The sequence below is a fragment of the Ciona robusta genome, chromosome 5, assembly GCF_009617815.1.
Source record: "Ciona robusta chromosome 5, ASM961781v2".
NCBI lineage: Eukaryota > Metazoa > Chordata > Ascidiacea > Phlebobranchia > Cionidae > Ciona > Ciona robusta.
Window position 1 is genome coordinate 6,684,572 of NC_143239.1, and position 24,964 is coordinate 6,709,535.

Below are 24,964 nucleotides of genomic sequence, written 5' to 3' on the forward strand. Positions count from 1 at the left end.
CTTACAAATTTAGAGACAGTTTCCTGATATGTTAATAATAAACTGGCATCACTAAATTTGGTCAACACTAACGTTCAAGTGGCGCACATGTAAAAACAAACACACGTGGTATAGTAATGAGAAAATCACTTCGTAACTTTAAAAGCCGAGATGTTTCGTTTTTTGCATTTAACTAGAAAGATTAAATATCCGTTGGCCCGCGTGCGGTGTTTTAGTTGTAATAGCGATGTTATTAAAGTACAGAATGCAGTGAAAGAAGCGCTTCTACAAAATAAACCAGTGTTGGCGCTTGAAAGTACAATTATAACACACGGAATGCCATACCCTGATAATTTACAGTAAGTAATATTATTGTACAGTCATTACAAATTATCATAGGTTGTTTTATATATTCGTATACAATATTAAAGGTAATGTTAAGAGTGCTAGTTAGGAATTTACCCCCACATTATTTGACCCCTAAAGTAACCCCTAACTGCTAACCCCTATCTATAACCATTGACCCCTAACTACTAACTTGTAACACTTTCCACCAGCCTAATCTGCTATGTACCGGAGGATTCTTTACTAGTGCCAAGACTTTTAACTTATTATATTTTAGAATGGCTTTATCTGTGGAGAAGATTGTACACAAGCACGGTGCAACACCAGCCACAATAGGGATGGTAGATGGGGTGATTTATATTGGTGGGTTGTTGGTTGTTGGTATGAATGTGAATGTAACTTACTTTTTCCTCACCTGCCCAAAAAACGACGGTTGATATAACACAGGTGTTAATACACCTCGTGTCAGCTTACAAGTTACCATGTATGATACTTTGTGATTGATTATGTGTGGTGATATTGTGGGCGTTTGTGTCCTTGGGCAAGACCAACCCAGTGGTCACTAATGGTTTGTCTAAATTTTCAGCCATACAGAAAACAATCACCCACAAAGTTACATACATGGTAACTTGTAAGCGGGTATGTCAATTTACAAACGACTGTCATTTTACAAATTCTTTGATATTAATCTGTGTTATTTGAATGTTATTTATTTAACTTATAGCATATTATTACAGGCATGGGAGAAGATATGTTAAAAAGATTGGCCACCCACCCTTCCCCTGTTAAGTTGTCCAGACGTGATTTAGCTGTTGGTTGCTCAAAACAACTAACCGGTGGAACTACTGTGTCGGCAACCATGCTGCTTGCTCATAAGTAAGTTTGTGGTGGTATGGGAAGGAATGTGATGTGTTAGATTTTGTAGTGTTATATTAAATAAAAACGTTACAACGTAAAGCCATTGTCTCAGTGGTTAGTGCACTCGCATTGTAACCAGGGGGTAACGGGTTCAAAGCTAGATGCTGCCGCTGCTACCATTGTGGGCGTATGTGTCCTTGGGCAAGACACTTAACAGCAATTGCTTCAACCCAGTGGTCACTAATGGGTTGTCTAAATTGTCAGCCATACAGAGAAACAATCACCCACAAATTATCTGGTAACTTGCAATTGAAAAAGATAAAATAGAAGAAAACATCCGTTAGACTGTGTCTGTGTTATAACTCTTTATTGTACGGATAGATTAGTTACATTTTTCTTCAAGAACAAAAATTTCTTTGAAAGTACAAAAATATGTATTTTTTTTTAAATTTAATATTTTCAGATTCGGGATTGACATTTTCGCAACCGGGGGAATTGGTGGTGTCCACTTGTTGGGGCAAGAGAGCATGGACATCAGCGCTGATCTACGAGAGCTCGGACGAACCCCGATAACTGTTGTTAGCGCTGGAGTGAAGTCTATACTTGATATTGGAAGAACTTTGGAATATTTGGTGAGTAAACGTTCTTAATTGTTTTGTGTCTTAGTTCTAAAATAAAAAAAATGGGCGAGCGACAATACACATGATTTTCCATGAAATATTGTCCTTTAACTTTGTATTATCACTTTCTTTTTTTGTGACTTTTTCTACCAAGTGTTTTTTCAAACAGGGAAGTTGTCAACAATAATCCTAACCGACAATGCATGAGATTTCCCATAAGAAAAAGTTCATTCAATGATCCAAATTAGTTTGTCACTTTCTCGAGTTACTTTGTGAAATTGTTTGACATTGAAATACTGAAGTGTTTCTCAAACAGTTGGAAACTTTAAACATTTTATAACCAATGTACGGTTTCAGCTTATGTTGTATAAAGTGTGTAAACATATATATTAATTTTAAATATGGTGTGCTGTTTAAAGTAAGTAGACTATAAGCAGTGAAGGAACCTTTATTGTAAATGGTGAATAAAAATCAAAATCAGTGTTTCCAAATAATTATTTAATCTATTGTTCCAGGAGACAGAAGGTGTGACAGTTGCAACTTTCGGCAACACTAAAGATTTTCCAGCGTTTTTCACTCGGAAAAGTGGATTCAAATCTCCTTATTGTGTGTCTGGCATCACTGAGGCAGCAGAGCTTATCCAAAGTCATCAGAAGTTAAAGTTAGGAAGCGGAATGCTCATTGCTGCTCCCATTCCAAAGGAATTTGAAGCATCTGGGACCAAAATAGAAAACTCAATAAAACTTGCCCAGCAGGAAGCCAGGTGAAAGAATCTAAATATAAAGACGTTTTCCATAAATGCAATTTTTCTTTCTCTGGTAAAGCAGATTGGTATATAAGTTGTTCTTGTGAATGGATGTAACTTGTTAAATTTCGCATGGGGGGCAACAACAATCGTTATAACATGAGTGTTCTGTTTTATACACCTCATGCCCATTTAAAAGTTACCACGTATATAACTTATTTATCCTCGCATGGCGGTCAACGACAGTCGTTATAAGACAGGTGTTCTGTTTCATACACCTCGTGCCGTTGTAGTTGATTGTTTTTCTGAAACTTTTCTGACACAGGACAATCCATTAGAGACCACAGGGTTGGAGTAATTGCCTCTAAGTGTCCCAAAGACACATTTGCCCACCATGGTAGTATGTAATAAAATATCATTACCTCCACAGCTTGCAGGGTATACAGGGTAAAGATGTTACTCCGTTTATCCTAAAGAGGGTGAATGATATCACAAAGGGGGAATCCCTAAAATCAAGTAAGTGTCCTCCCAAAGTCACAAAAGTTCACATTGATAGAAGCATTAGGTTTTGAACCCAGTGTCTTTTAGTTACAAGCAAGCAGTTAACTATAGAGTCAGATTTTAAAAATGAACTGAACAAATTTCAGTCATTTTTCTTCCATGTTCAAGTAACAGATTTTTCGCTTTTTTTTTCGAAGATAAATATAATAAAAAATTAGTTATTTTTCTATTAATATATTTTTTATCGTCTATTTTGTTTCAGACATCCAGCTTATGCTAAATAATGCAAAGATTGGAGCTCAGATTGCTAGAGAACTGAAAACAACAAAAACAAAAACAACAACTGCTTCTACAACAAAAACTAGAAAGAAAATACAAACTAATCAGCCTGTAAGTGAAACGGACAAAAAGACAAAAATAAAGACCAATCAATTGTATAACGAAAGAATCATTGTAATGAATAAATGTAACTTACTTTATCCTTGCGTGGCCAGAAAACAACAGTCGTTATAACATTGGTGTTCATACACCTCGCACCAGAAGATATATATTTCACTTAAATGTCAGTTTCTCATTCAATTAAAGTTGACCTTGATAAGCATACATTGCTTTAAACATTTATGAACCCCACCTTACATTGTATATCTAATAGAGTGGGGGAAGATGGGACACTGTTTCATTCCATTTTCTTGTCCCATTTGGTAGTAAAGAAAGAAAATTCAAAGAATTATAGACATTTGGATATTGTGTGCTAAAGGTGTCCCATCTTCTCCCACCCTACTATATATAAATAGCGCATAACTATTCGAAACCCTTTTTCTTCTAGGTAGTAATTGGAGGATGCAATGTTGACTTTGTGTCCAAAGCAACTCAACCCCTGGTCCATGGAGGGCCTTCCAACCCAGCTGTTGTTCAGCAATCGTTTGGTGGAGTGGGTAGGAACATCGCAGGTTCGTGTGTGTAACAATAGAATGGTTAGATTTCACGCTTTTGTGTGCGAAAACGACAACAGTAAGAAAAAGGCAATTAAGAGAGCACAGTAACAGAAGAAGGAAGTGTCTGTAATTACGCAATGGCGATGGGCAAATAACTCGGGTCAGTAATTACGCAATACCGAATGTGACCGGCTAAGTTTTAGTCGCCACAATTAAGTAATATTATTGGTTGTGATGTAATAATGAATTGTTTGGTCCGGCGCCGTGGCTCGGTGGTTTAAGCGTTTGCATTGTAACCGAAGGGTACCCGGTTCGATGCTTAGCGGCGATACTAATATTGTTCAGTGTATGTGTTCTTTTATTTTACAGGTTTATAATAATTACTTTGTTTGTCTCTTTGATTATGGTAACGAAGATTTAAGAATATTTTAAACAAAAAAAAACAGGATATAGGGACAAATCAACAGTTGTTAAATCAATAATTATAACATAGGTGTTCTGTTTCACACACCTCGTGCCCGCTTACAAGTTACCACGTATGTAACTTATTTATCCTTGCGTAGCAGGGCAACGACAGTTGTTATAACACGGGTGTTCCGTTTCCCACACCTCGTGCCTGCTTACAAGTTACCACATATGTAACTTATTTATCCTTGCGTAGCAGGGCAACGACAGTTGTTATAACACGGGTGTTCTGTTTCATACACCTCATGCCTACTTACCAGTTACCACGTATGTAACTAACCCCGTTTCTACCCACCAGAAACTTTATGGAGGTTGAACAACAATCCCTTATTGATATCCGCGCTTGGCTCCGATTACGTTGCACAATTGTTGATGAGTCATCTTAAGGGAATGGTGAGTCATCAGAATTAGTTTTATGGTTGCTCCAACATTTTTAAGGGCAACAAACATTTAAATATGTCATTTAAAAATAAAACAAACACAAGCGTTTAAATATCATAGTGTGTAAAACACAATAGTTGAGAAAATATTTCAAAGGCATTTAATTGCAAGTATTTCTAGGTGTTTCTTAACCTTTCATGGTTCGTGGCCCCTTTTAGAAACACGCTCCATCAATAAAATAACCTACATTTGTTGTAACATATTTACATCTGTTATTTTCTTCCCCACTTTGTAGTAATGGACTTGTACAGGAAAATTTTTTTAAAGCCATTAACCCTTTAGGAATGAGATATTTTTATATTACCCAAACCAGTTAAAAGCATGTTACGCAATCCCTCAACAGGACACAAGTGGAATTTCCATTCTACCTGACCACAGGACTGGTGCATATAACGCCATCTTTAATTATAACGGGGAGTTAGATCTTGCGGTGGAGGATTCGGATATCCATCGACAGTAAGTTGATATGGTAGTCGCACCAATGTAATGTGTTGCTAATCCAACTTTGTGGGTGATTGTTTTTATTATACGACTGACAATTTACACGACCCAGTAGTGACCACTGGGTTGGAACAATTGCCGTTAATTGCCTCCACAATTGTAGCCGTGTTGAGCTTTGAATATGTAACCTCTGGTCCAGAGGAAAATGGCTTGACAACTGGTTTACCATTGATATCCATACAGTGAGCATGAGTTGTATGAATACACCATGTGCAACATGCCTTAGTATAGTTGTGTGTTAAAACCTCCCCATCAACAGAATCAACACCGAGATGGTCGAACAACATGTTGATTCCATCATAGTCGCTCCCATGGTTTGTCTTGATGCAAATATTGATCATGATGCAATCAACTTTGTGTGTGGAGTCTGCAATAAGTAAGTATGTCTTATATATGGTGGTTCCTACAGTGTGGCACGTCATAGACCAGAGTTGGCCCATTACCCCAACATTGTATACGCACATTCTATTCTATATGTGTGAGGTCCTACAGTGTGGCACGTCATAGGCCAGAGTTGGCCCATTACCCCAACATTGTATATGCACATTCTATTCTATATGGTGGTTCCTACAGTGTGGCACGTCATAGGCCAGAGTTGGCCCATTACCCCAACATTGTATATGCACATTCTATTCTATATGGTGGTTCCTACAGTGTGGCACCTCATAGGCCAGAGTTGGCCCATTACCCCAACATTGTATATGCACATTCTATTCTATATGGTGGTTCCTACAGTGTGGCACGTCATAGGCCAGAGTTGGCCCATTACCCCAACATTGTATATGCACATTCTATTCTATATGGTGGTTCCTACAGTGTGGCACGTCATAGACCAGAGTTGGCCCATTACCCCAACATTGTATGCGCACATTCTATTCTATATGGGTGAGGTCCTACAGTGAGGCATGCCATGGGGTCTGGGATTTAGAACATAGATGGCCCATTACCCCAACATTGTATATGCACATTCTATTATATATGGGTGAGGTTCTATTGCAGCGTGTGGATAAGCAGAAATGAAATTATTATTTTACTTTAGTATTGTCAATTCAGTTTACACATTTAATGATGTCATAATCCCCATTATCCAGACACAATATCCCATTGTTGCTGGAACCCACTGGTGAACTAAAAGCAGCACAAGGATACATGGCTTGTGGGGAATATACGGATGTTATCAAATATATAACTCCTAACGTGGATGAACTTAAGGCAATATATGAAGCTGTGACGTTACAACAAGCACCCAGTGTTGACTTTGGTGGGTTTTAGATGTTTTAATTTTTTAGATAACATCTAAATTTCTTTATTTTTTAGTGGTTCTGTTTAGATTCCTTTTTATTACAAAATACACCTCGTCTTGACTTTGGTTGGTTTAGGTTGTTTTAATTTTTTTTATAAAATTATCCAATCTCCATGCACAAGATACACCGTGTTAGAGAAATGTTATACCAAAAAAGTTTTATTCACATTTTTATTATATAGAATGGAGAATTAAAACAAAATTGTCATTCATTTATTTCCCAACAAACTTTACACAGAGAGCGACCTGAATTCCAGTTTAACGAAACTTGTTGGAATGTGTCGGCCATTGTTGGATCGAATACGTTGTATCAATGTAACTATGGGAAGGTTTGGTGTCTTTTGTGCTGCTAATGTAAGTTGCTTGATTTGTTCACAAGATTTCTATTCTATATGGGTGAGATCCTACAGTGAAGCACGCCATGGGACCTGGGATTTAGACCAGAGTTGGCCCATTACCCCAACATTGTATATGCACATTCTATTCTATATGGGTAAGGTCCTACAGTGAGGCACGCCATGGGACCTGGGATTTAGGCCAAAGTTGGCCCATTACCCCAACATTGTATATACACATTCTATTCTATATGGGTAAGGTCCTACAGTGAGGCACGCCATGGGACCTGGGGTTTAGTTGACCCACCTTCTATATTTACACCCTATTTAAGATTAGCATAAGTTCGAAATATTAAAATTACTTGTTTTCGTGCTCATTTAGTCTTTCTTTCTCAATATTTTACCTCTATATTCCCCCAACCCCCACCGCACTTTCACTAACAATTGTATTGACAGTTTCTGGTTATTCCCATTAATTTTCACCCATATTTAACCCATTTATTTTATGGGTTAACATTTTTCCGTTCATTCATTCTTCTTATATTTTTCCCAGACCCCTTCTCCTACTTTCACCCACTATCCCCTAACCCCGGCCCCCAAATGGGGATGGCTCACCCACCCCATATCCAATGTATCGGGGTCAGGTGATGGGTTCGCTGCCGGGTTCACACATGGGTTACTTCGGGGTCATGACCTCAATGACTCCGTCCAAATAGGGATAACTATTGCACAAAGAGCGTTACGCTCCAGCGAAGCTGTCAATCAAAAGTTGACAGAGCAGGACGCAGTTTTGTCGAACGGTTGTTGGCCGAAACATCAAATCCATGTATAAGTATGTTTGCCTGACGTGATCTATGACTACTGACTTTGCCTGACAGCCCACCGCATAAATATGATTTCACATGTTGGCCCGCGATTTTATAAGTTTGGGAACCCCTGGTCTAATGTAATCTACGACTATTGACTAGTTTCGCATCAGTAGTCTGTAGTAGTGTGGGGGAAGATGGGACACCTTTCATTCTATTTTCTCGTCCCATTTGGTAGTAAACAAAGAAAATTCAAAGAAATATAAAACCGTTTCCTCATGACCCCATATAAGTGTATTTGTAATCTGTGTCTAGATAGTACTTAAACCTCAATATAACGTAATCTTTAAAAAATAAGGTTTTTGGTGCCATAGGTTTCAGTGTTACAGCATGCTTTTTGTTTTTGTGTGAAATATTTTAGCAAGCAATATTTTAGCGTAACTTTTAAATGGTGTGCCATGGCCTAAATCCTAGGACCCATGGCGTGCCACGCCGCGGGACCTCACCCACATAGAATAGAATAGAATAGAAATGGTGTCAAAAATAGTTGTGACATGTTCTACCATCTTAGCCTAATCTAGCAATATTAGTAATTGTTGGTGTATTGTGTTAAAAATACTTTTGCAATCTTAATATACTTAGAGAGTTAGGAATACAATCTATATTATTTATTTGGTATGATTGTTATTGTATTATTATAATTATTATGCTCGTTACACTTTTAATTCTATACAATCTATGCTAAGTAACTGTGTAAGTTTTTAATGACATAAATATGCAATATATGTTAATCGTGCCACAAACAATTTGCAATACAACTTGATCAGAGTAAGTTCGTTTTCTTACCATCGTCTTAGAAAAGGGGAGTATACGCGATATATTTTGCTATATCTGATTGGACAGTTTAACGTACATATTATGTTGCTTATGTGTTATTGGTTCGTTACTTAGAATAAATGAATGTAACTTAGTAAACTTACTTTATCCTCGCTAGCCGGAAAACGACAGTCGTTATAACATGGGTTTATTACTTCGTGCCCGCTTACGAGTTAACATGTATGTTACTTGGACCTAAGTTTTGGACATTTTATTTGTTATCACACTTTGTCTTAGTACCAAGGCATTTATTCCGGCCACGCTAATTTGATTTAACTTAAAAAACAACTATTGTAATTGTGCGTAAAATCGGAACAGGCATTTTAAAACATTTGCAAACTTTTTTGTATTTTTTTCTTTTTCTACGACGCCAGTAACCACACAGTACGTACACTCACATGCAAATACAATTTTAATGGTAGCAGCGTCAAGACACTGGGTTGGAGTAATCTTGTTTCTTAAGCTAACATTTGCCAACAATGGTATCAATGTTTTACTTACAATTAAAGTATCTCTCGGTCTTTATCCATAAACACAGATCTAGAAACGGAAACTCTTTCACCAATGTAATCACACAAGATTCAGTTCCGTTCAATTTATTTTCTACACAACCCATACCATTACACGAGGTAAGACGACGCTTCGAAATATTGACTTAAACTCGTAATATCTGTTCATCGTATAACACACTCTCATCCTATTCTGATACACTACTAGATATCGATGAGGGGCATCTAGGGGGAGAGCAGGGACAGTGTGAAAACACCCAATAAAAAAAAATCTTTAAAAAAATGATTTCTGAATGTCTAAGTTATTACAACTTTAAGTTTTTCAGTGTGGGTCGGGAGTTTTTTTTTGTTTATTTTCATGGACAGAGCAGAGGCGATTGGCCTCACAATATCAAAAAAATAAAACTGATGAAATTTGTAAATTCTTAAAATGAAAAAGTAAATTTTGCCCAACGAATATTTCAAATTTTTAAGATACTTTGGATGACAAACCAGTAAGTATAGTTAACATAGAAGGTTTCTATTTAATAAGTAAGCAGCAGAAATACGATTTCTATGATTCTTACACAGTAAGGAATGCACTGATAGCGATTAACATAAATATATTTGGCAAACTATTTTGTCCCCGGATATTTTCATCCACAATAGAAATCATATTTTATTCCGTTGACCCCTGTTGACCTTTTTTGATGTCACTCACAATTGACCAATCACCATCAAGCTTTTCCTTCCACAAACTTACCTAAAAAAAATTTATGTTTTTAACTCATCGGTTACTGATTAAACAATTTAAAAATCGTATGATTTGTTTAGAAGCCAAAAGACAAAAACACATTTTTTTGGATAATTTATTAAACATATGTTTTTAATTGTTTAATGAAATCATAACGACAAAAAAAGATTTAAAAATCAGATCAGATTAAAATAAACAGCAAGAAGATCATACTATGAAGTCACTAATAGGTTGTAGCACCATGGGTGTCGGCCAAACTCCCATGGCATGAACACTATGGCCTGTACGTACGACCTCACCCATAAAAAATAGAATAATATAAAAATTAACCCAAAACAATACAGACGCAGCCATGCAAGTCTTAAGTACAAGCTCTCGTACAGCGAAAATTGCTCAATAATTCAGTTATGGTCCATTTGATCGCATGGTTTACTTGAATAACTGTGGTAATTCTGGAGCTAATACATGCAAACAGCGCTGACCTCGCAGGAGGCGTGCTTTTATAGGACCAAAAATAAAAAAAAACTTACTTTATTATTACCACCAGAAACAGCCAAAATATCTCCTGTAAGTGACCAGCTAACGTGCCAAACAACATCGTCGAACTCATTCAGGGTTTTTGAGCTCCACTGTCCTCCAGTGGCTTCGTCGCACGTCCAAATAATAACGCGACGATCCTGTAACAATAGAAATAACATTAGCTATTAAAATAAAGATATTTTTTAATAACCCCAACTGTCGCCATTTGCAACATACTTAATATATTAGTATCACCATCAAGCATCGAACCACAGACACTTTCGTTTCAATGCAAGCGCCTAAACCATTGAGCCACGGCGCCGAAAAAAAATAAAAAAGCTATAAGCGGTATGACACCCTGGTCCCAGATGATGTCTCACAGTTAACAAAGGGCAATGACAGGTCTATTTACTTAAAATAAAAAGATTTAAAATCCCCTCACCTGAGAACAGCTTGCTATCTTGCTTTGTGGCAATCCAATAGATGGCGCCCAAGCGCAGTCCCTCACCCAATCTGTGTGTGCTTGTAGTTTCTGTTCTTCTTCCCAACGACCATCTTTCTCACTTTGTAATGAACATTACGATGTTATGATAAAGGATAGGACATTACGCGTGTCACACTGTAGGACCTCACCCATATAATATAGAATGTGCATAAACAATGTTGGGGTAATGGGACAACTCTGGTCTAAATCCCAGGTCCCATGACGTGTCTCACTGTAGGACTTCACCCATATAGAATAGAATGTGCATATACAATGTTGGGGTAATGGGCCAACTCTGGCCTAAATCCCAGGTCCCATGGCGTGTCTCACTGTAGGACCTCACCCATATAGAATAGAATGTGCATATACAATGTTAGGGTAATGGGCCAACTCTGGCCTAAATCCCAGGTCCCATGGCGTGTCTCACTGTAGGACCTCACCCATATAGAATAGAATGTGCATATACAATGTTGGGGTAATGGGCCAACTCTGGCCTAAATCCCAGGTCCCATGGCGTGTCTCACTGTAGGACCTCACCCATATAGAATAGAATGTGCATAAACAATGTTGGGGTAATGGGCCAACTCTGGCCTAAATCCCAGGTCCCATGGCATGTCTCACTGTAGGACCTCACCCATATAGAATAGAATGTGCATAAACAATGTTGGGGTAATGGGCCAACTCTGGCCTAAATCCCAGGTCCCATGGCATGTCTCACTGTAGGACCTCACCCATATAGAATAGAATGTGCATAAACAATGTTGGGGTAATGGACCAACTCTGGTCTAAATCCTAGGTCCCATGGCGTGTCTCACTGTAGGACTTCACCCATATAGAATATAATGTCATCTATGTTACTTTAACGAAAAACATAAAAAACAATCCTTTAAATTAAGCAATATACACCCACACTATTGTATATTTGTACCAACATTGCATTAGCAAAACTGTGTTTTTGTCTGGGGTTTTACCGTAAAGCCATGAGACTTGGGATTTAATCCAGAGTTAGCTTATTGCAGACTTATAAACTTTGCTACAGGTATACCACTATTGATATACTTAGTTGATGCTTACCACCAAACTTTGACTAAATTATCGCAGCCCGCTGAAACAAACTTCTTCACAAAGTTGTTTTGTTGGTTTTGTGATGGAGGCTCAATAAGTGAACCTGGGACCACAGCTGGGGCCCAACTAACTGCGTTGCAGCCGCCCTGCGGGAACAAAAATGGAGGATTATTAAGGAAATCACTGAGTTTAGGACAAAGGCTTGCCGTAATGCAGATGAAACATCGGTGCAACAATGCTTGTTTTTTTATTTCAGCTAAAAAAGTATAGTTTATTGTTATACAGATTAATTCAGTGTAGAAATTTCAGGAAATCGCAAAGTTTAAAATAAAGCTTGTCGTATTGTAGATAACACAGGCACAGGTACATTATGGTTTTTATACTTCTGCCAAAAATGTAGTTTCCATAGATTAATACAGTGTGGAAATTCCAGGCTAGACCTGCCCACCCTGCCACCCCAGTTTTTGCACTTTAACTTTACAATAATAAAGCATTCCCATTAACTCACAGTGTGTGCGTTGTTAATCTTAGTGGCCTCCCATTGGTTATCTCCGTGATGTTTAAGCACGGATACGCTGCCATCAGATGAACCACAAGCGAGCATCAAACCAAGTTCATGAGGAGCCCAGCATACAGAGTTTACTATGGTGGGTGGGGGTGTTAAAGTTGAATTATAGTAGGGTGGGGAAGATGGGACACCTTTTCACTCTATTTTCTCGTCTCATTTGGTAGTAAACAAAGAACATTTACAGAATTTTAAAATCCTATTCTCACAACTATATAAAACCGTATGAAATGATCACGATTAGAGGTCGACCGATATATCGGTTCACCGATATTATCGGCCGATATTTACGTTCCACCGATAATCGGTATCGGTAAAAAAGCGCCGATATTTCACCGATATATTAATAGTTCGTGCGAAGCGACGTGCGTCCTACTTGACCTTTACGTGTGTTCGTAGTTTAACGTCCACGTGCCTCGTACTTTAGCCTTCACGTGCGTGCTAGTTTAACGTCCACGTGCGTCATAGTTTGACCTTTACGTGCGCCGTATTTATGCGTGGTAGTTTGACCTTTACGTGCGTCGGAGTTTGACCTTTACGTGCATCGTAGTTTGACCTTTACGTGCGTCGTAGTTTGACCTTTACGTGCGTCGTAGTTTGACCTTTACGTGCGTCGTAGTTTGACCTTTACGTGCGTCGTAGTTTGACCTTTACGTGCGTCGTAGTTTGACCTTTACGTGCGTTGGAGTTTGACCTTTACGTGCGTCGTAGTTTTGACCTTTACGTGCGTCGTAGTTTGACCTTTACGTGCGTCGTAGTTTAACGTCCACATGTGTCATAGTTTAACGTCCACGTGCGTTGTAGTTTAGCGTTCATGTGCGTCCTAGTTTCGTACAAAAGCAACACCTTCCTAAGAACATGCATGTTTCCTAAAAACATGTAGACCAACCAATTTTTCTCTATAACTTGCAATATCTTGAATACAGGCATTACTTTTGATTAAAACTGATCATTTCATATGTTTCGCTATAGTGACAAATATCGGTAAAATATCGGTATCGGTATCGGTAAAAGCTAAAAATATCGGTATCGGTGGAAAAAAGTGATATCGGTCGGTCTCTAATCACGATGTTTAGATATTATGTGTTAAAGGTGTCCCATCTTCCCCCGCCCTACTATATATTAAATTTATTGAATATACAACACTTGAAGATAACCAGAAAAAAGCAGTGCAGAGATAGCAACAAAACGACAGTTGTTAAACACCATCTATTACACTTTGTGGGTGTTATTAACCATCGTATCTGGTCAATAGAATATCAAAGATCAAATCAGGAAAACAGCAAAGAGACGGTAATAAGCAACAAAATGAAAGTCCAAAAAACAGACTAGGGACTTTTTCGTCTAAAACCATTGTCTTATAAAACTTTACACCAGTGTTAGCGTAAATAAAAAAACAGGCAATGTAACACTAGGAAATCCATTGGGTACACCAGTTGCAACTCTCAACAGTTTAAATATTTGTTCATGACTCACCAGAAGAGTCATGGTCGTTGTATTCATGTAGTTTGATCCATTGTCCATCTTGTTCTTTCCATATGATAACTTTGCGATCGTATGAACACGACGCGAGCATCTTGTCGTATTTTGGATGAGCCCATGCTATTTGCCACACTGGCCCATCGTGTCTAGTGGGGTATAAGTGTTATATTTGTAACTCATCCTCGCTGTCGAGTTATAACATGGTTGTCTTCTTATACACCAAACACACATGGTGTATTCATACACCTCATGCTCACTGTCCAGTTATAACATGGGTGTCTTCTTATACACCAGACACACATAGTGTATTCATACACCTCATGCTTACTGTTAAGTTATAACATGGGTGTCTTCTTATACACCAGACACACATAGTGTATTCATACACCTCATGCTTACTGTTAAGTTATAACATGGGTGTCTTCTTATACACCAGACACACATGGTGTATTCATACACTTCATGCTCACTGTCGATTAATATCCTTAAACACACATAAACAACACACAATCATAAACGAACCCTTGTAGTGTCGACAACAATCGTTGCGTTCCGTTTTTAACTTCAAATATCCTGATTGTTCGATCTGATGAACAAGTAGCGAGTTGCAACCCGTAGTAATCCATCTGTGCGTCGTGCTAAGTGGAGGTGTTGGGGTTACGTGTCAAGTTATCCAAGGTAGTAGTAGTTGGTGCCAAAGGGGACGTTTTAAGCGACAAGTTATGAAAAGAGGGGTATTACTTAAACTTCACATTTTATTAAATATAAGAAAATAAGAAATAGTGGATTGATATTGGTAAAACGGAGTATAGGCATGCCACCTGAAAGTAGTTACTGTTTATTAATAAATAACTTACAATCATATCTTCATGAAGCGTATCTACAGTATTAATGACCGAAACCTGTGAAAATAAATTAACATTATTTTGAATGAAACTTAACTATGCACACATGGCAGGGAAATGAGTCGTTATAACTTGTGTCTTGTCTAAGGAGACATACGCCAACAATGGTAGCACTCGTAGCAGCATCTGGGCTAGAGGCAGGCGTGCTAATATATACCAACATTGTTTTTTTAAATATGTACTTACCATTTTGAATACTTTAGTGCAGCAAAATTAGCAGCAAAACAAGATTAACAGCCACCTATGATTCTAAAAAGAAACAGATTGTTGAATAATGCCCTAAACCCTTTCTTTAGTTGTTTCTTAAATTAATTCGATTTATGCAAATTATGTGGAAAACAGCAGGTACAATGAAACCTGTGCATCCAGTTGTTTGCAACTCTTTTTGAGTGTTGCCTTTTAAATTTTTGCAGTGTTGCCCACCTGATATTCAAAGCATTACCAGCCTGCTCTTAAGTTTTAGGTTTATTAAAAATTCATTACAACATATGGTGACATGAAACTGCCGCCTTTTTGCACCCTGTCTGGTAATAGGTATAAACTCAACATTATAATGCAATATTGAGCTTAATCTTAATTAAAAATGAGGTTTTTGAAGAACATAAGTACAACTATCTGTCTATATTTACACAACAGCAGTTTACAAATTTTATGAATCAAATTATAAACATAATTAACCTAGTTATTGTGAAAATATTACAAAAAATAAAACGTGTAAAAAATCATCCTTAAAGTTGCCTGGTTAACAGAAACTGCTATTTAACGTAAAAGCATCTAAAAAAGTTTAAAAATCAAATTAAAAACGACTAAAAGTGTAAAACTTTGAAAGCGAATTGTAGAAATACTATCGTCGCCTTTTATATTGGCCATGTCGTCGCTCATAGCTGTCTCTCCTGTGCTCGCTACGAAGAGTTACGTGACGGACATCATTTTGCTCATATGGGGAAAATCTTCCTGAAGTCCGATCTTCCATCCTTCTTAAATGAGGTTCCCTTGGTGTGGCATAACCTTGGTAATGGTCGTGTTCCCATCGCCCCCTGTCGTGCCTTGTGTGCGTTTCAAAAGATTCCCGTCGGTTAGCGTCTCTAAACCCTTGGTCCATCATGAGAGGATTATACTGGGCTAACATTCTTGGGTTAAGGTTCATAATGGGGGGCTGGTGTGTCATGTTACCGCTATGCCCAGCCCCGTTATAAGCTTCCCTATTTAAGTTGTTCCTAGGACTTGAATGCCCTGGCCTTAAATCACCGTTTGTGTCGTTCCCAGACCCCCCTGAAGCTTTCCTTTTATCAACTTTCAAGGAATATTCAAACACTTGTATTCCGTCCATTAGTTTTATCGAGTAAGGAACCGAAACCTCGTGTTTAAACGTAACGAAACCATACGGACGATTTCTTCCGTTCTTATGGTCGACTGGGATATGAACTTTTTTGATGGGTCCAGCTTGTAGGAATAATTCATACAATATCGCTTCTGTTACTTTATCATGTAAATTCCCAACGAACAAAGTGCACGCGTCATCGGCCCCTGACATCACAATCATCGATTCTTACAACGAAATTCCAGAACAAACTAAAGCTATCGACTTCTATATAGACAGACCAAAAACCCTGTACGCTAAGCGTCGGTACAAAACAATAATATGATATTTTTAACTGATTTTGTTGTCACACACTACAATAGCTTCCCAGTTTCGTCACAAACTAAGTGTAATACGTCACAATTCACTACGCGACAGCTTCTGAAATGCTAAGTTCCGCTGAGAAACGGTCGTTTCGGTAAAAGCGGGTTTTCAGCATGAAAAATAGCATTTTCTAGCAACAGATTTTTATATTTAAAACAAATATGCAAAATGTTCTATAATTTTACTTTAAAAATATATTATTTGCGTCTGTAATAACGTTAAAAGTTTGAAAACAAAAAATGATAAAAGCGTTTTCGACAACACACGTAATCTTTCCGACAAAGTTTGCAATAGACATCTTATATAACATGTAAACAACATATGTTGTTGTTTCACAAATTAAACATGAGCGGGGGACTTGCACCATCTAAAAGCACCGTGTATGTTTCGAACTTACCATTTTCTTTAACCAACAACGACCTACATAAGGTAAAATATCATATTGCCATATTTTTCGCATAATGTTATAATTTTATGAATATTTTCCAGATTTTTGGGAAAATGGGAAAAGTGGTCAAGTAAGAGTTCGTTTTACTTTTATAGGTCAAGTTATTATTCTATTCTATGAGGGTGAGGCCGTACTGTCTATTTTGGGGTACGATGGGACCTGGAATGTAGGTCAAAGTTGACCTATTAACTATTAATGCACTGTCCTAAATTTACATTACAATTTGCCTGTTGTGTTTAAATGCATAAATATTATTAACTATTGACATAGAAAAGTAGTTAAAATATGCAATTTAGTAGCAAAATGACTGTATAAGTGGCTGTTACAAATTCAATCTTTATTTATCTACTTTTAACTGTCTTTTGTAATTGCATTTTTTCTATGCAGAGTTACTGTGACAAAAAACAAGGAAAACCGTGAGAGCACTGGCCTTGCGTTTGTGTTGTATTTAAAGAAAGAAGATGCAATGAAAGCTGTGCATATTATGGATGGGAAGCAGGTGGTTTTGCAATGCTGGTCGACTGCGGGCATGGGAGTGGCAACAATAGATAAATCACTCAAGTTCCCACCAATGTTTATAACAAAAATCCACACATATCTGCTTGTCCACACAAGGACACAACACATAACAAAAACTTTATTATTTCACTTATTATTGTTTAACCAATTATCCTGGTATTTTGATAACTACAAACAAGTTTCTATTCATTTATTTACATATCTAAACATTTATTATTCCAGCTTCTTGGAAGAAAACTAAAATGCAGCATCGCGAAAGACAACGGTCGAACAAAGGAATTTATCAAAAGAAAGGAATACAAGGATAAATCACGATGCTACGAGTGTGGGGTGGGTTGTTTATATTAATACAACCACTTTATTAAAGGGGGGTTGGCTTCTACTCTATATGGGTGAGGTCATACAATCCAGAAGACCAAAGACTTAACCCAGAATTGGCTTCTTACAACTTGTCTTGTTTCTTGGTTAGAATTCTCATTTATTTGTACAAAGTATAAATTACCTTTTTAATGGTACTAATAAAGTTTATTGTTATGTTACATCTGCTAGCAAGCGTAATGTATATAATCTTTTTTTTATATACACTACGTTTTGATTTTTTTTTTTGATTTTTTACGTTTTGATTTTTTATACACTACGTTTTGATTTTTTATACACTACGTTTTGATTTTTTATACACTACGTTTTGATTTTTTATACACTACGTTTGATTTTTTATACACTACGTTTTGATTTTTATACACTGCGTTTTGATTTTTTATACACTACGTTTTGATTTTTTATACACTACGTTTTGATTTTTTATACACTACGTTTGATTTTTTATACACTACGTTTTGATTTTTATACGCTACGTTTTGATACACTACGTTTTGAGTTTTGATTTTTTTAGACCTGATAAGCTGTTAAAAGTTTATTGTTGTTTAACATTACTGTAATAGCAGTTTAATATCACAAAGCTGTAAACAGTATAGAGTAGGATGGGGGAAGACGGGACATGTTTTTATTCTATTTTCTATGCCATTTGGTAGTAAAAAAACATTTAAAGAATTATAAACCGTACCCTCACGACTCCTATAGGCGTTGTTAATTGTTTAAAACACATGATATTTGAATATTTTGTGCCAAAGGTGTCCCATTTTTCGCCACAGTACAATGTTACCATACGGTTAATTCCCCAGGATTTTGATCACCTTAGTTACAATTGTCCAAAGAACAAGTTTGGAGACCGAGAACCTCCTCCAAAGAAAAAGAGAAGCAGAAAACCACAAGTTACATTCCATAACATGAAAAGGTTGGCTATGCGATGAGATATTGAATACTGTTGTTCTATTTAATACTGCAATAGATATCTGTTGTCCAGTGCTGCAGCTCAGTGGTTAGGTGCTTGCATTGTAACTGAAGGATACCGGGTTCAAAGCTCGATACTGATACAAGTATGTGGCCTTGGGCCAAAACTAATTGTCATTAATTATTGGACTTGCAGTACCCTGGGTGTTGGAGTAATGGGCCAACACTGGTATAATTACCAACGCTTCCCTCAATGTCCCATGCAACGTGGTCATGTCACACTGCGGGACCCACCATAGTTGTTGAAGTTCAGTTATAATTCAAACACCATGTATGTTCAGAACAAAACAAGCGAAACCAGTAATTGAACCCGAAGATTCTGATGGATCTGGTGAAGATCCTTCATTAGAGAGCTTGAGTTGTGTCATTGCTGAAGAGGTAAGCCACATGTATGCAGCTTGATGTATCCTCACATAAAATCCCTGGGTTACAAGCAAGCGCGCCAACCACTTTGCCACGATGCCGGTGACATGCTATTTATGTACGACTAAGCAAAAAATTAATCAATTCTTCATGCAATATTTATATATAGTAGGACTGGAGAAGACGGGACACTTTACCATATATAAAATATCTAAATTTTCTGTTCGTGTTTTAAACAATTAACAACAGTCTATAGAAGTCGCGAGAATACGGTTTTATAATTCTTTGAATGTTCTTTATTTATTACCAAATCGGACGAGAAAACAGAATGGCAGGCTGTCCCATCTTTCCCCACCCTATTATATATATTAATATAGATAGAAGGTAGAATATGATACTGCAGCGTTAGTGTAATTGGCCAACTTGTGCATATAGATACATGAAAATAAAATCTATATACTTTTAAAAATAAGATTTTATTGAAGTTTGTTTTGTGGCAACCGTTGTCTACATCTCAGGTCCCCTTAGATACCATGCTATCTGACCATAACTTTTTAACTTTTAGGATTAGTATTTTATTCAAGTTTTATTTTGCAGAGCATGAAAGCTTCGCGGTCCGATGTTGTAATTAGTTCAAGAAAGAAATACAAAAAAGATTCGTATTTTAGTGATGAGGAGGACCTGGATTGAAGAGAGATTGAACCTGTATGTTGGGGGTCATCTGGAACTGAGAGGTTTGGAGGAGTTTTCTTAAAGATAAATAACATTTAAGAGGCTATTTGTTTGTAAAACAGCTCTTCTGGCATTTTGTCTACCAACATTATATGCAGGTTATTTTTAACCGAGTAAATGTCACTTAAATGGCACAAATTCATGGGATACCAAAAGTGCTGATTTACAGAACTAGTTTCATATGACTGGTAGTAACAGTTATATAGGGTAAGCTGCTTGTGTTTGGTGAGTAGACTGACCAATATTTTCAACAAATCTTAACTGACTGGTTATAATGTTTACTTATTAATACAGAGCAGAAAATCTACCCTGTCACTGCAGGTTTACTTTTAAAACGTGGCTGAAATAGAAAACTTGTAAAAAAAGAAAATTCTTTTTGGAGCTGGTACTGTACGTTTTATTAACAACACCCAACGCATAAATACATGATAGATTTTTCTATTTGAACGTATGACCATTGAAAATAACTCATGTGATACTAAATATTGAAACAATTATTAGCAGTAAATAAATGTTTAGAAATCCATTTGACAAATCGGGCTGTCGTATACCATTTGTAAATCCACTTTATGCCCTACTAGGTCTCTAATATTATCTATACCAAGTTTAATCATAGTCGGCCTCTCTAATGATAAACCCCATGCAATAACATTCACATCTTCAGGTAAACCCATTGGTCTCAACATCTCTGGCCTAAAAACCCCAGAATTCCCAATCTCGACCCATTTTTTAAGCCCGGAATGGTACCCGAACACCTCCATAGAAGGCTCAGTGTACGGGTTATAAGCAGGCTTGAAACGCAGCTGGTGGACGCCTAGTTTCCGAAAAAATTCATGCAGGACGCCCATGAGGTCCCCGAGTGTCACGCTTCGATCGGCGACGACTCCCTCCACTTGCTGGAACTCAGCGAGGTGAGTCGCGTCGAGCGTCTCGTTCCGGAAAACTCGGTCGATGGAAAAATATTTGACTGGTTTGAATTCCTTCTGTTGCGCAAGGTTGTACAACATGCGCGCACTCACGGCGGTTGTGTGCGTGCGTAGAACATTCTTCTGAGCTTCGTCAATTTTCCAGTCGTATCTGTAACCCTGTGTTAATGAGATGTTTTAAACTACAATACATAAGAAACCCCAAATACCTTTCTATTTTAAGCAATAAAAATCTCAGGTTGAATGGCAAGGCACACCATGGGAATTTAGGCCAGAGTTGGCCAATTACCCCAACATTGTATATGTACATATGTATGGGTGAGGTCCAACATAAAACCTAGAATTTAGGCCAGGGTTGGCATATTACCTCACTAAGTTATGTTTATTATAGTATTCATCCTTTTTATATGAAATTTTGTTAAATTTAACAAATTGTAATTTTCGTCATATAGTTACATTACATTACAGGGTATAAAAGAAAAAAGTAATTGTATTTACCTGGGATCCAAACCCTCCTTTTGAATGAACCATCTTGACTCGCTCCAAATATTCTTGTGGGAACTTTGTGGATATTGCTGGATCATTTATAAAGAAAGTATCATGCGCGTCTCTAGCAGGATGCTGTTGGGGTTGAAACAAAGCGTCAAAGTTCCAGAACGAGCTTTCCACGAAACTATTTGTCGGCATTTCAGTGAAACCCATCTCGAGGAAGATTTGGCGATACGCTGATCTTACTTTCATTAATGGATGAAGATGCCCTGCAGCTGGAGGAGCGCCAAGAGCATTATAATTATATTCCTTGAATGTCTTAGTCTTCCATGATCCATCTTGTATCATCTGCGCAGTGAGATCCGTCTCCGGTTTCTCTAGTTTCAAAGTGAAAGCATCGCCTTTCTCAACATAAAAACTTTTATTCACAACTTCTTGAGCCAACTTCCTTTTCTTTAACTCCGCAAGAACCTTCTCCCCAACTTGCCCCACATTACCGTTCTGTAGCGCGACTAAATTACTCCAAGTTTCATCTTTTAATTCTTCCTGATTCCTGAACACCCTCGCCCCTCCCTCACATTTCTTGTCAACTTTGATCATTTTGTTTGACATCGCTTTGCTGAAACCAATCTTTGCGTTGGAAACTTTTTGAAGCAACTCCGATTGCAGGATTCCTTCAGCAGGAACTGCTTGGTAGATGTTGTATTCATAACTCCCGTTTTTAATAACCTGTAAATGCAAGCAGTGAGATTTAGATTTAGAACAGTTCCTTGTTTTGGCAACATTTTACACCTCATGCTCACTGTCAAGTTATAACATGGGTGTCTTCCTATACACCAGACACACATGGTGTATTTATACACCTTATGCTCACTGTTAAGTTATAACATGGGTGTCTTCTTATACACCAGACACACATGGTGTATTCATACACCTCATGTTCACTGTCTAGTTATAACATGGGTGTCTTCTTATACACCAGACACACATGGTGTATTCATACACCTCATGCTCACTGTCGAGTTATAACATGGGTGTCTTCTTATACACCAGACACACATGGTGTATCCATACACCTCATGCTCACTGTCGAGTTATAACATAGGTGTCTTCTTATACACTAGACACACATAGTGTATTCATACACCTCATGCTCACTGTCGGGTTATAACATGGGTGTCTTCTTATACACCAGACACACATGGTGTATTCATACACCTCGTGCTCACTGTCAAGTTATAACATGGGTGTCTTCTTATACACCAGACACACATGGTGTATCCATACACCTCATGCTCACTGTCAAGTTATAACATGGGTGTCTTCTTATACACCAGACACACATGGTATATCCATACACCTCATGTTCACTGTCCAGTTATAACACAGCTATCTCCATACTTACGAGTTTCCCTTCATCAGTAACACACCACTTCTTATTATTCCTTGGTTCAACCTTTATGACATCACCAAAGCACTGAATGCTCTTTATTGCACCAACAATGGCTTGATGATCAACCTCCAAAGCAGCAGCAAGCACATTGGAATCAACTGCCTCATATTTCCCAATTTGTTTCAAAACACATTCTTGCAAACTGTCTCCATTCATCTTGGTTTAAACCACTATACCTGGAAATACATTGATTCATCAACAAAAAGTTGTTTTTTTAATTGCAGAATTATGTCAAACGTTTTCAAACATTTATTAAAATAATGCGTATTATTTATAGAAACTTTAATAATGCGTATTATTTATAGAAGAAAAGTTTTTTTACCGTACATACAGTTACAACCATTACACATACATAGTTTTACCAAACAATAGATTTGACAATTTATAGGCTACTAGTTAAAGCAATACAACAATATTAACATATATGTTTTGTGATACAGTACTACACATAGTACGTATTGATACTGTGTCTTATACTTTGTAAAAAACAGCTACAAAGCATTTAGAAAAGTATTTAAACAGTATAAGTCTAATAAAAGCTGAAATGTAGTTGAAAAAAATTTAGGTTGTTACCGAAAATCTGCCTGATTTTGCTAGTTTTAAGTTAAATACACACAAAGCTGTTGAAAAAATATCCCCCAAACAAACTGTCCCATGTTGGACTTATATAGCTTAGTCTTCACTGTCATCATCATTTTCATAGAAATTCATTTCATTAAACTGTCCAGTTACTTTAAGATAGGCATCGGAATATCCTCGTTCAGGCTCGTCAGCAAATTCATTTTGACGACCGTATTCATATTTTCGAGTAGAAACACTAAGATCCTTCGTCTCAACTGTTTTATAACTGCACTTTGGGCACGGAATTGGTTCATTTTTCTTATAAGTGAATCCTTTACGTCTAACATGGTCCTCACAGAAGCAGATTTTACATTGCATGCAAGAGTATTGGCCATGTCTGTTACATGACGCACACTTGTAACTATCAGACTCCAAAACTTGGCAAGATGCTTGATGTTCAAACTGATCGTCCTCACATAGAAACACATTACAGAACGAACATTTGAAAATCCTTCCCCCATGGTCCCATACATCTCTCTTACATTCATAACATACAGCATCAAGCAGTGGGCATTCACATGTATGAACGCTTAAGCATTTTCTACCATGGCAAACCCAGGCCTCACATATATCACATATAGCTCCTACCATCTGCATGCCTGTAGTGTGCTGGCCCGGATGTTTTACTATACAGTCTGAACTCTTCATGCATTTTTGTTTCCCGCATTGGGCGCATACTGGTAGCTTTTGTACAGCAGAACACATGTAGCAAAACGCGCGGTTCTTTTGCCGTACACCGCATTTTTCACATTCCATTGAGAAGTTACACGGCCGACTTGCCAAGTTTATGTTTTCACGCATTGTACGAATCTGTCGTTGCCTTTCGCTTTGTTTTTCAGCTTTTTTTCGTGCTCCAGTCTTCTTTTTCGGCATTTTAATTAAATAAATTAGTTACCTTCAAGCAAAAATTCTGTAAAACGTATGAATTCTGTGAAACGTTATATTAAAAAGCCTACCGTGAAAAAATGACGTAGAATAGCTATTTTACTACCAACTGGGCCATTTGTTATGCCCCAATACCACATAAATAGGTCCATTTATCGAACACTGCAGTGAATAAACCTATTTCATCTTAAACAGTCATTCATAAAAGCAAATACAACACAATACATACATGACACAACATGTGTAAAAATGTCGGAATCTTTATTCCGTAAATGCACCACGTATTTTGTACATTTGTAAAAAAATCGGAATTTATTTTCCGCAGTTTCGGAATACAAGAGAAAGAGAGTTTAGCTTTAATGAATGGGCACAGAGACTGATTTTAAGTCAGTTGACTTTATAATTGTTGAATTGTTCGCTATATTTGGGGTTGGTCAGCTACTTTTAGATCATAAGAACCCCTCATGTTTAAAATGTTTACAATGGTAGGAATTTATAAATAGGAAAAGTACTAATTATACT

General features: G+C 37.3%; 6 protein-coding genes across 6 annotated transcripts; 2 read left to right on the forward strand and 4 right to left on the reverse strand.

Annotated features, from left to right (window-relative positions):
• Positions 1–148: 148 nt before the first annotated feature.
• On the forward strand, positions 149–8,666 carry LOC149736106 (uncharacterized). Its single transcript, XM_089879280.1, has 14 exons — positions 149–338; positions 602–687; positions 1,062–1,200; positions 1,646–1,814; positions 2,318–2,565; positions 2,978–3,063; positions 3,311–3,438; positions 3,875–3,998; positions 4,747–4,841; positions 5,233–5,345; positions 5,650–5,766; positions 6,482–6,651; positions 6,932–7,047; positions 7,582–8,666. The coding sequence occupies exons 1-14, from the start codon at positions 151–153 to the stop codon at positions 7,858–7,860; spliced, it is 2,058 nt and encodes a 685-aa protein (XP_089735406.1). The 5' UTR covers positions 149–150; the 3' UTR covers positions 7,861–8,666.
• A 624-nt stretch (positions 8,667–9,290) lies between these two features.
• On the reverse strand, positions 9,291–15,296 carry LOC149736107 (protein SEC13 homolog). Its single transcript, XM_089879327.1, has 9 exons — positions 15,159–15,296; positions 14,925–14,969; positions 14,590–14,705; positions 14,062–14,213; positions 12,529–12,662; positions 12,030–12,166; positions 10,914–11,034; positions 10,483–10,629; positions 9,291–9,961 (listed from the first exon to the last, which is right to left on the reverse strand). Exons 1-9 carry the CDS (start codon positions 15,159–15,161, stop codon positions 9,878–9,880), a joined length of 939 nt encoding a protein of 312 aa, XP_089735453.1. The 5' UTR covers positions 15,162–15,296; the 3' UTR covers positions 9,291–9,877.
• A 128-nt stretch (positions 15,297–15,424) lies between these two features.
• On the reverse strand, positions 15,425–16,720 carry LOC149736108 (uncharacterized). The gene has a single exon (XM_089879336.1). It carries the CDS (start codon positions 16,513–16,515, stop codon positions 15,817–15,819), a length of 699 nt encoding a protein of 232 aa, XP_089735462.1. The 5' UTR covers positions 16,516–16,720; the 3' UTR covers positions 15,425–15,816.
• Positions 16,721–16,927: 207 nt separating this feature from the next.
• On the forward strand, positions 16,928–21,200 carry LOC149736109 (zinc finger CCHC-type and RNA-binding motif-containing protein 1-like). Its single transcript, XM_089879338.1, has 8 exons — positions 16,928–17,085; positions 17,146–17,174; positions 17,492–17,603; positions 17,846–17,953; positions 18,805–18,917; positions 19,255–19,351; positions 19,934–20,070; positions 20,733–21,200. The coding sequence occupies exons 1-7, from the start codon at positions 16,978–16,980 to the stop codon at positions 20,024–20,026; spliced, it is 660 nt and encodes a 219-aa protein (XP_089735464.1). The 5' UTR covers positions 16,928–16,977; the 3' UTR covers positions 20,027–20,070; positions 20,733–21,200.
• LOC149736110 (phenylalanine--tRNA ligase alpha subunit-like) lies at positions 20,439–23,092 on the reverse strand. The gene is made up of 3 exons (XM_089879311.1): positions 22,889–23,092; positions 21,493–22,212; positions 20,439–21,153 (listed from the first exon to the last, which is right to left on the reverse strand). The coding sequence occupies exons 1-3, from the start codon at positions 23,090–23,092 to the stop codon at positions 20,584–20,586; spliced, it is 1,494 nt and encodes a 497-aa protein (XP_089735437.1). The 3' UTR covers positions 20,439–20,583.
• Positions 23,093–23,112: 20 nt separating this feature from the next.
• Positions 23,113–24,785, reverse strand: LOC149736111 (zinc finger protein 330-like). Its single transcript, XM_089879332.1, has one exon. The coding sequence runs from the start codon at positions 24,428–24,430 to the stop codon at positions 23,609–23,611; it is 822 nt and encodes a 273-aa protein (XP_089735458.1). The 5' UTR covers positions 24,431–24,785; the 3' UTR covers positions 23,113–23,608.
• Between the last annotated feature and the right edge of the window lie 179 nt (positions 24,786–24,964).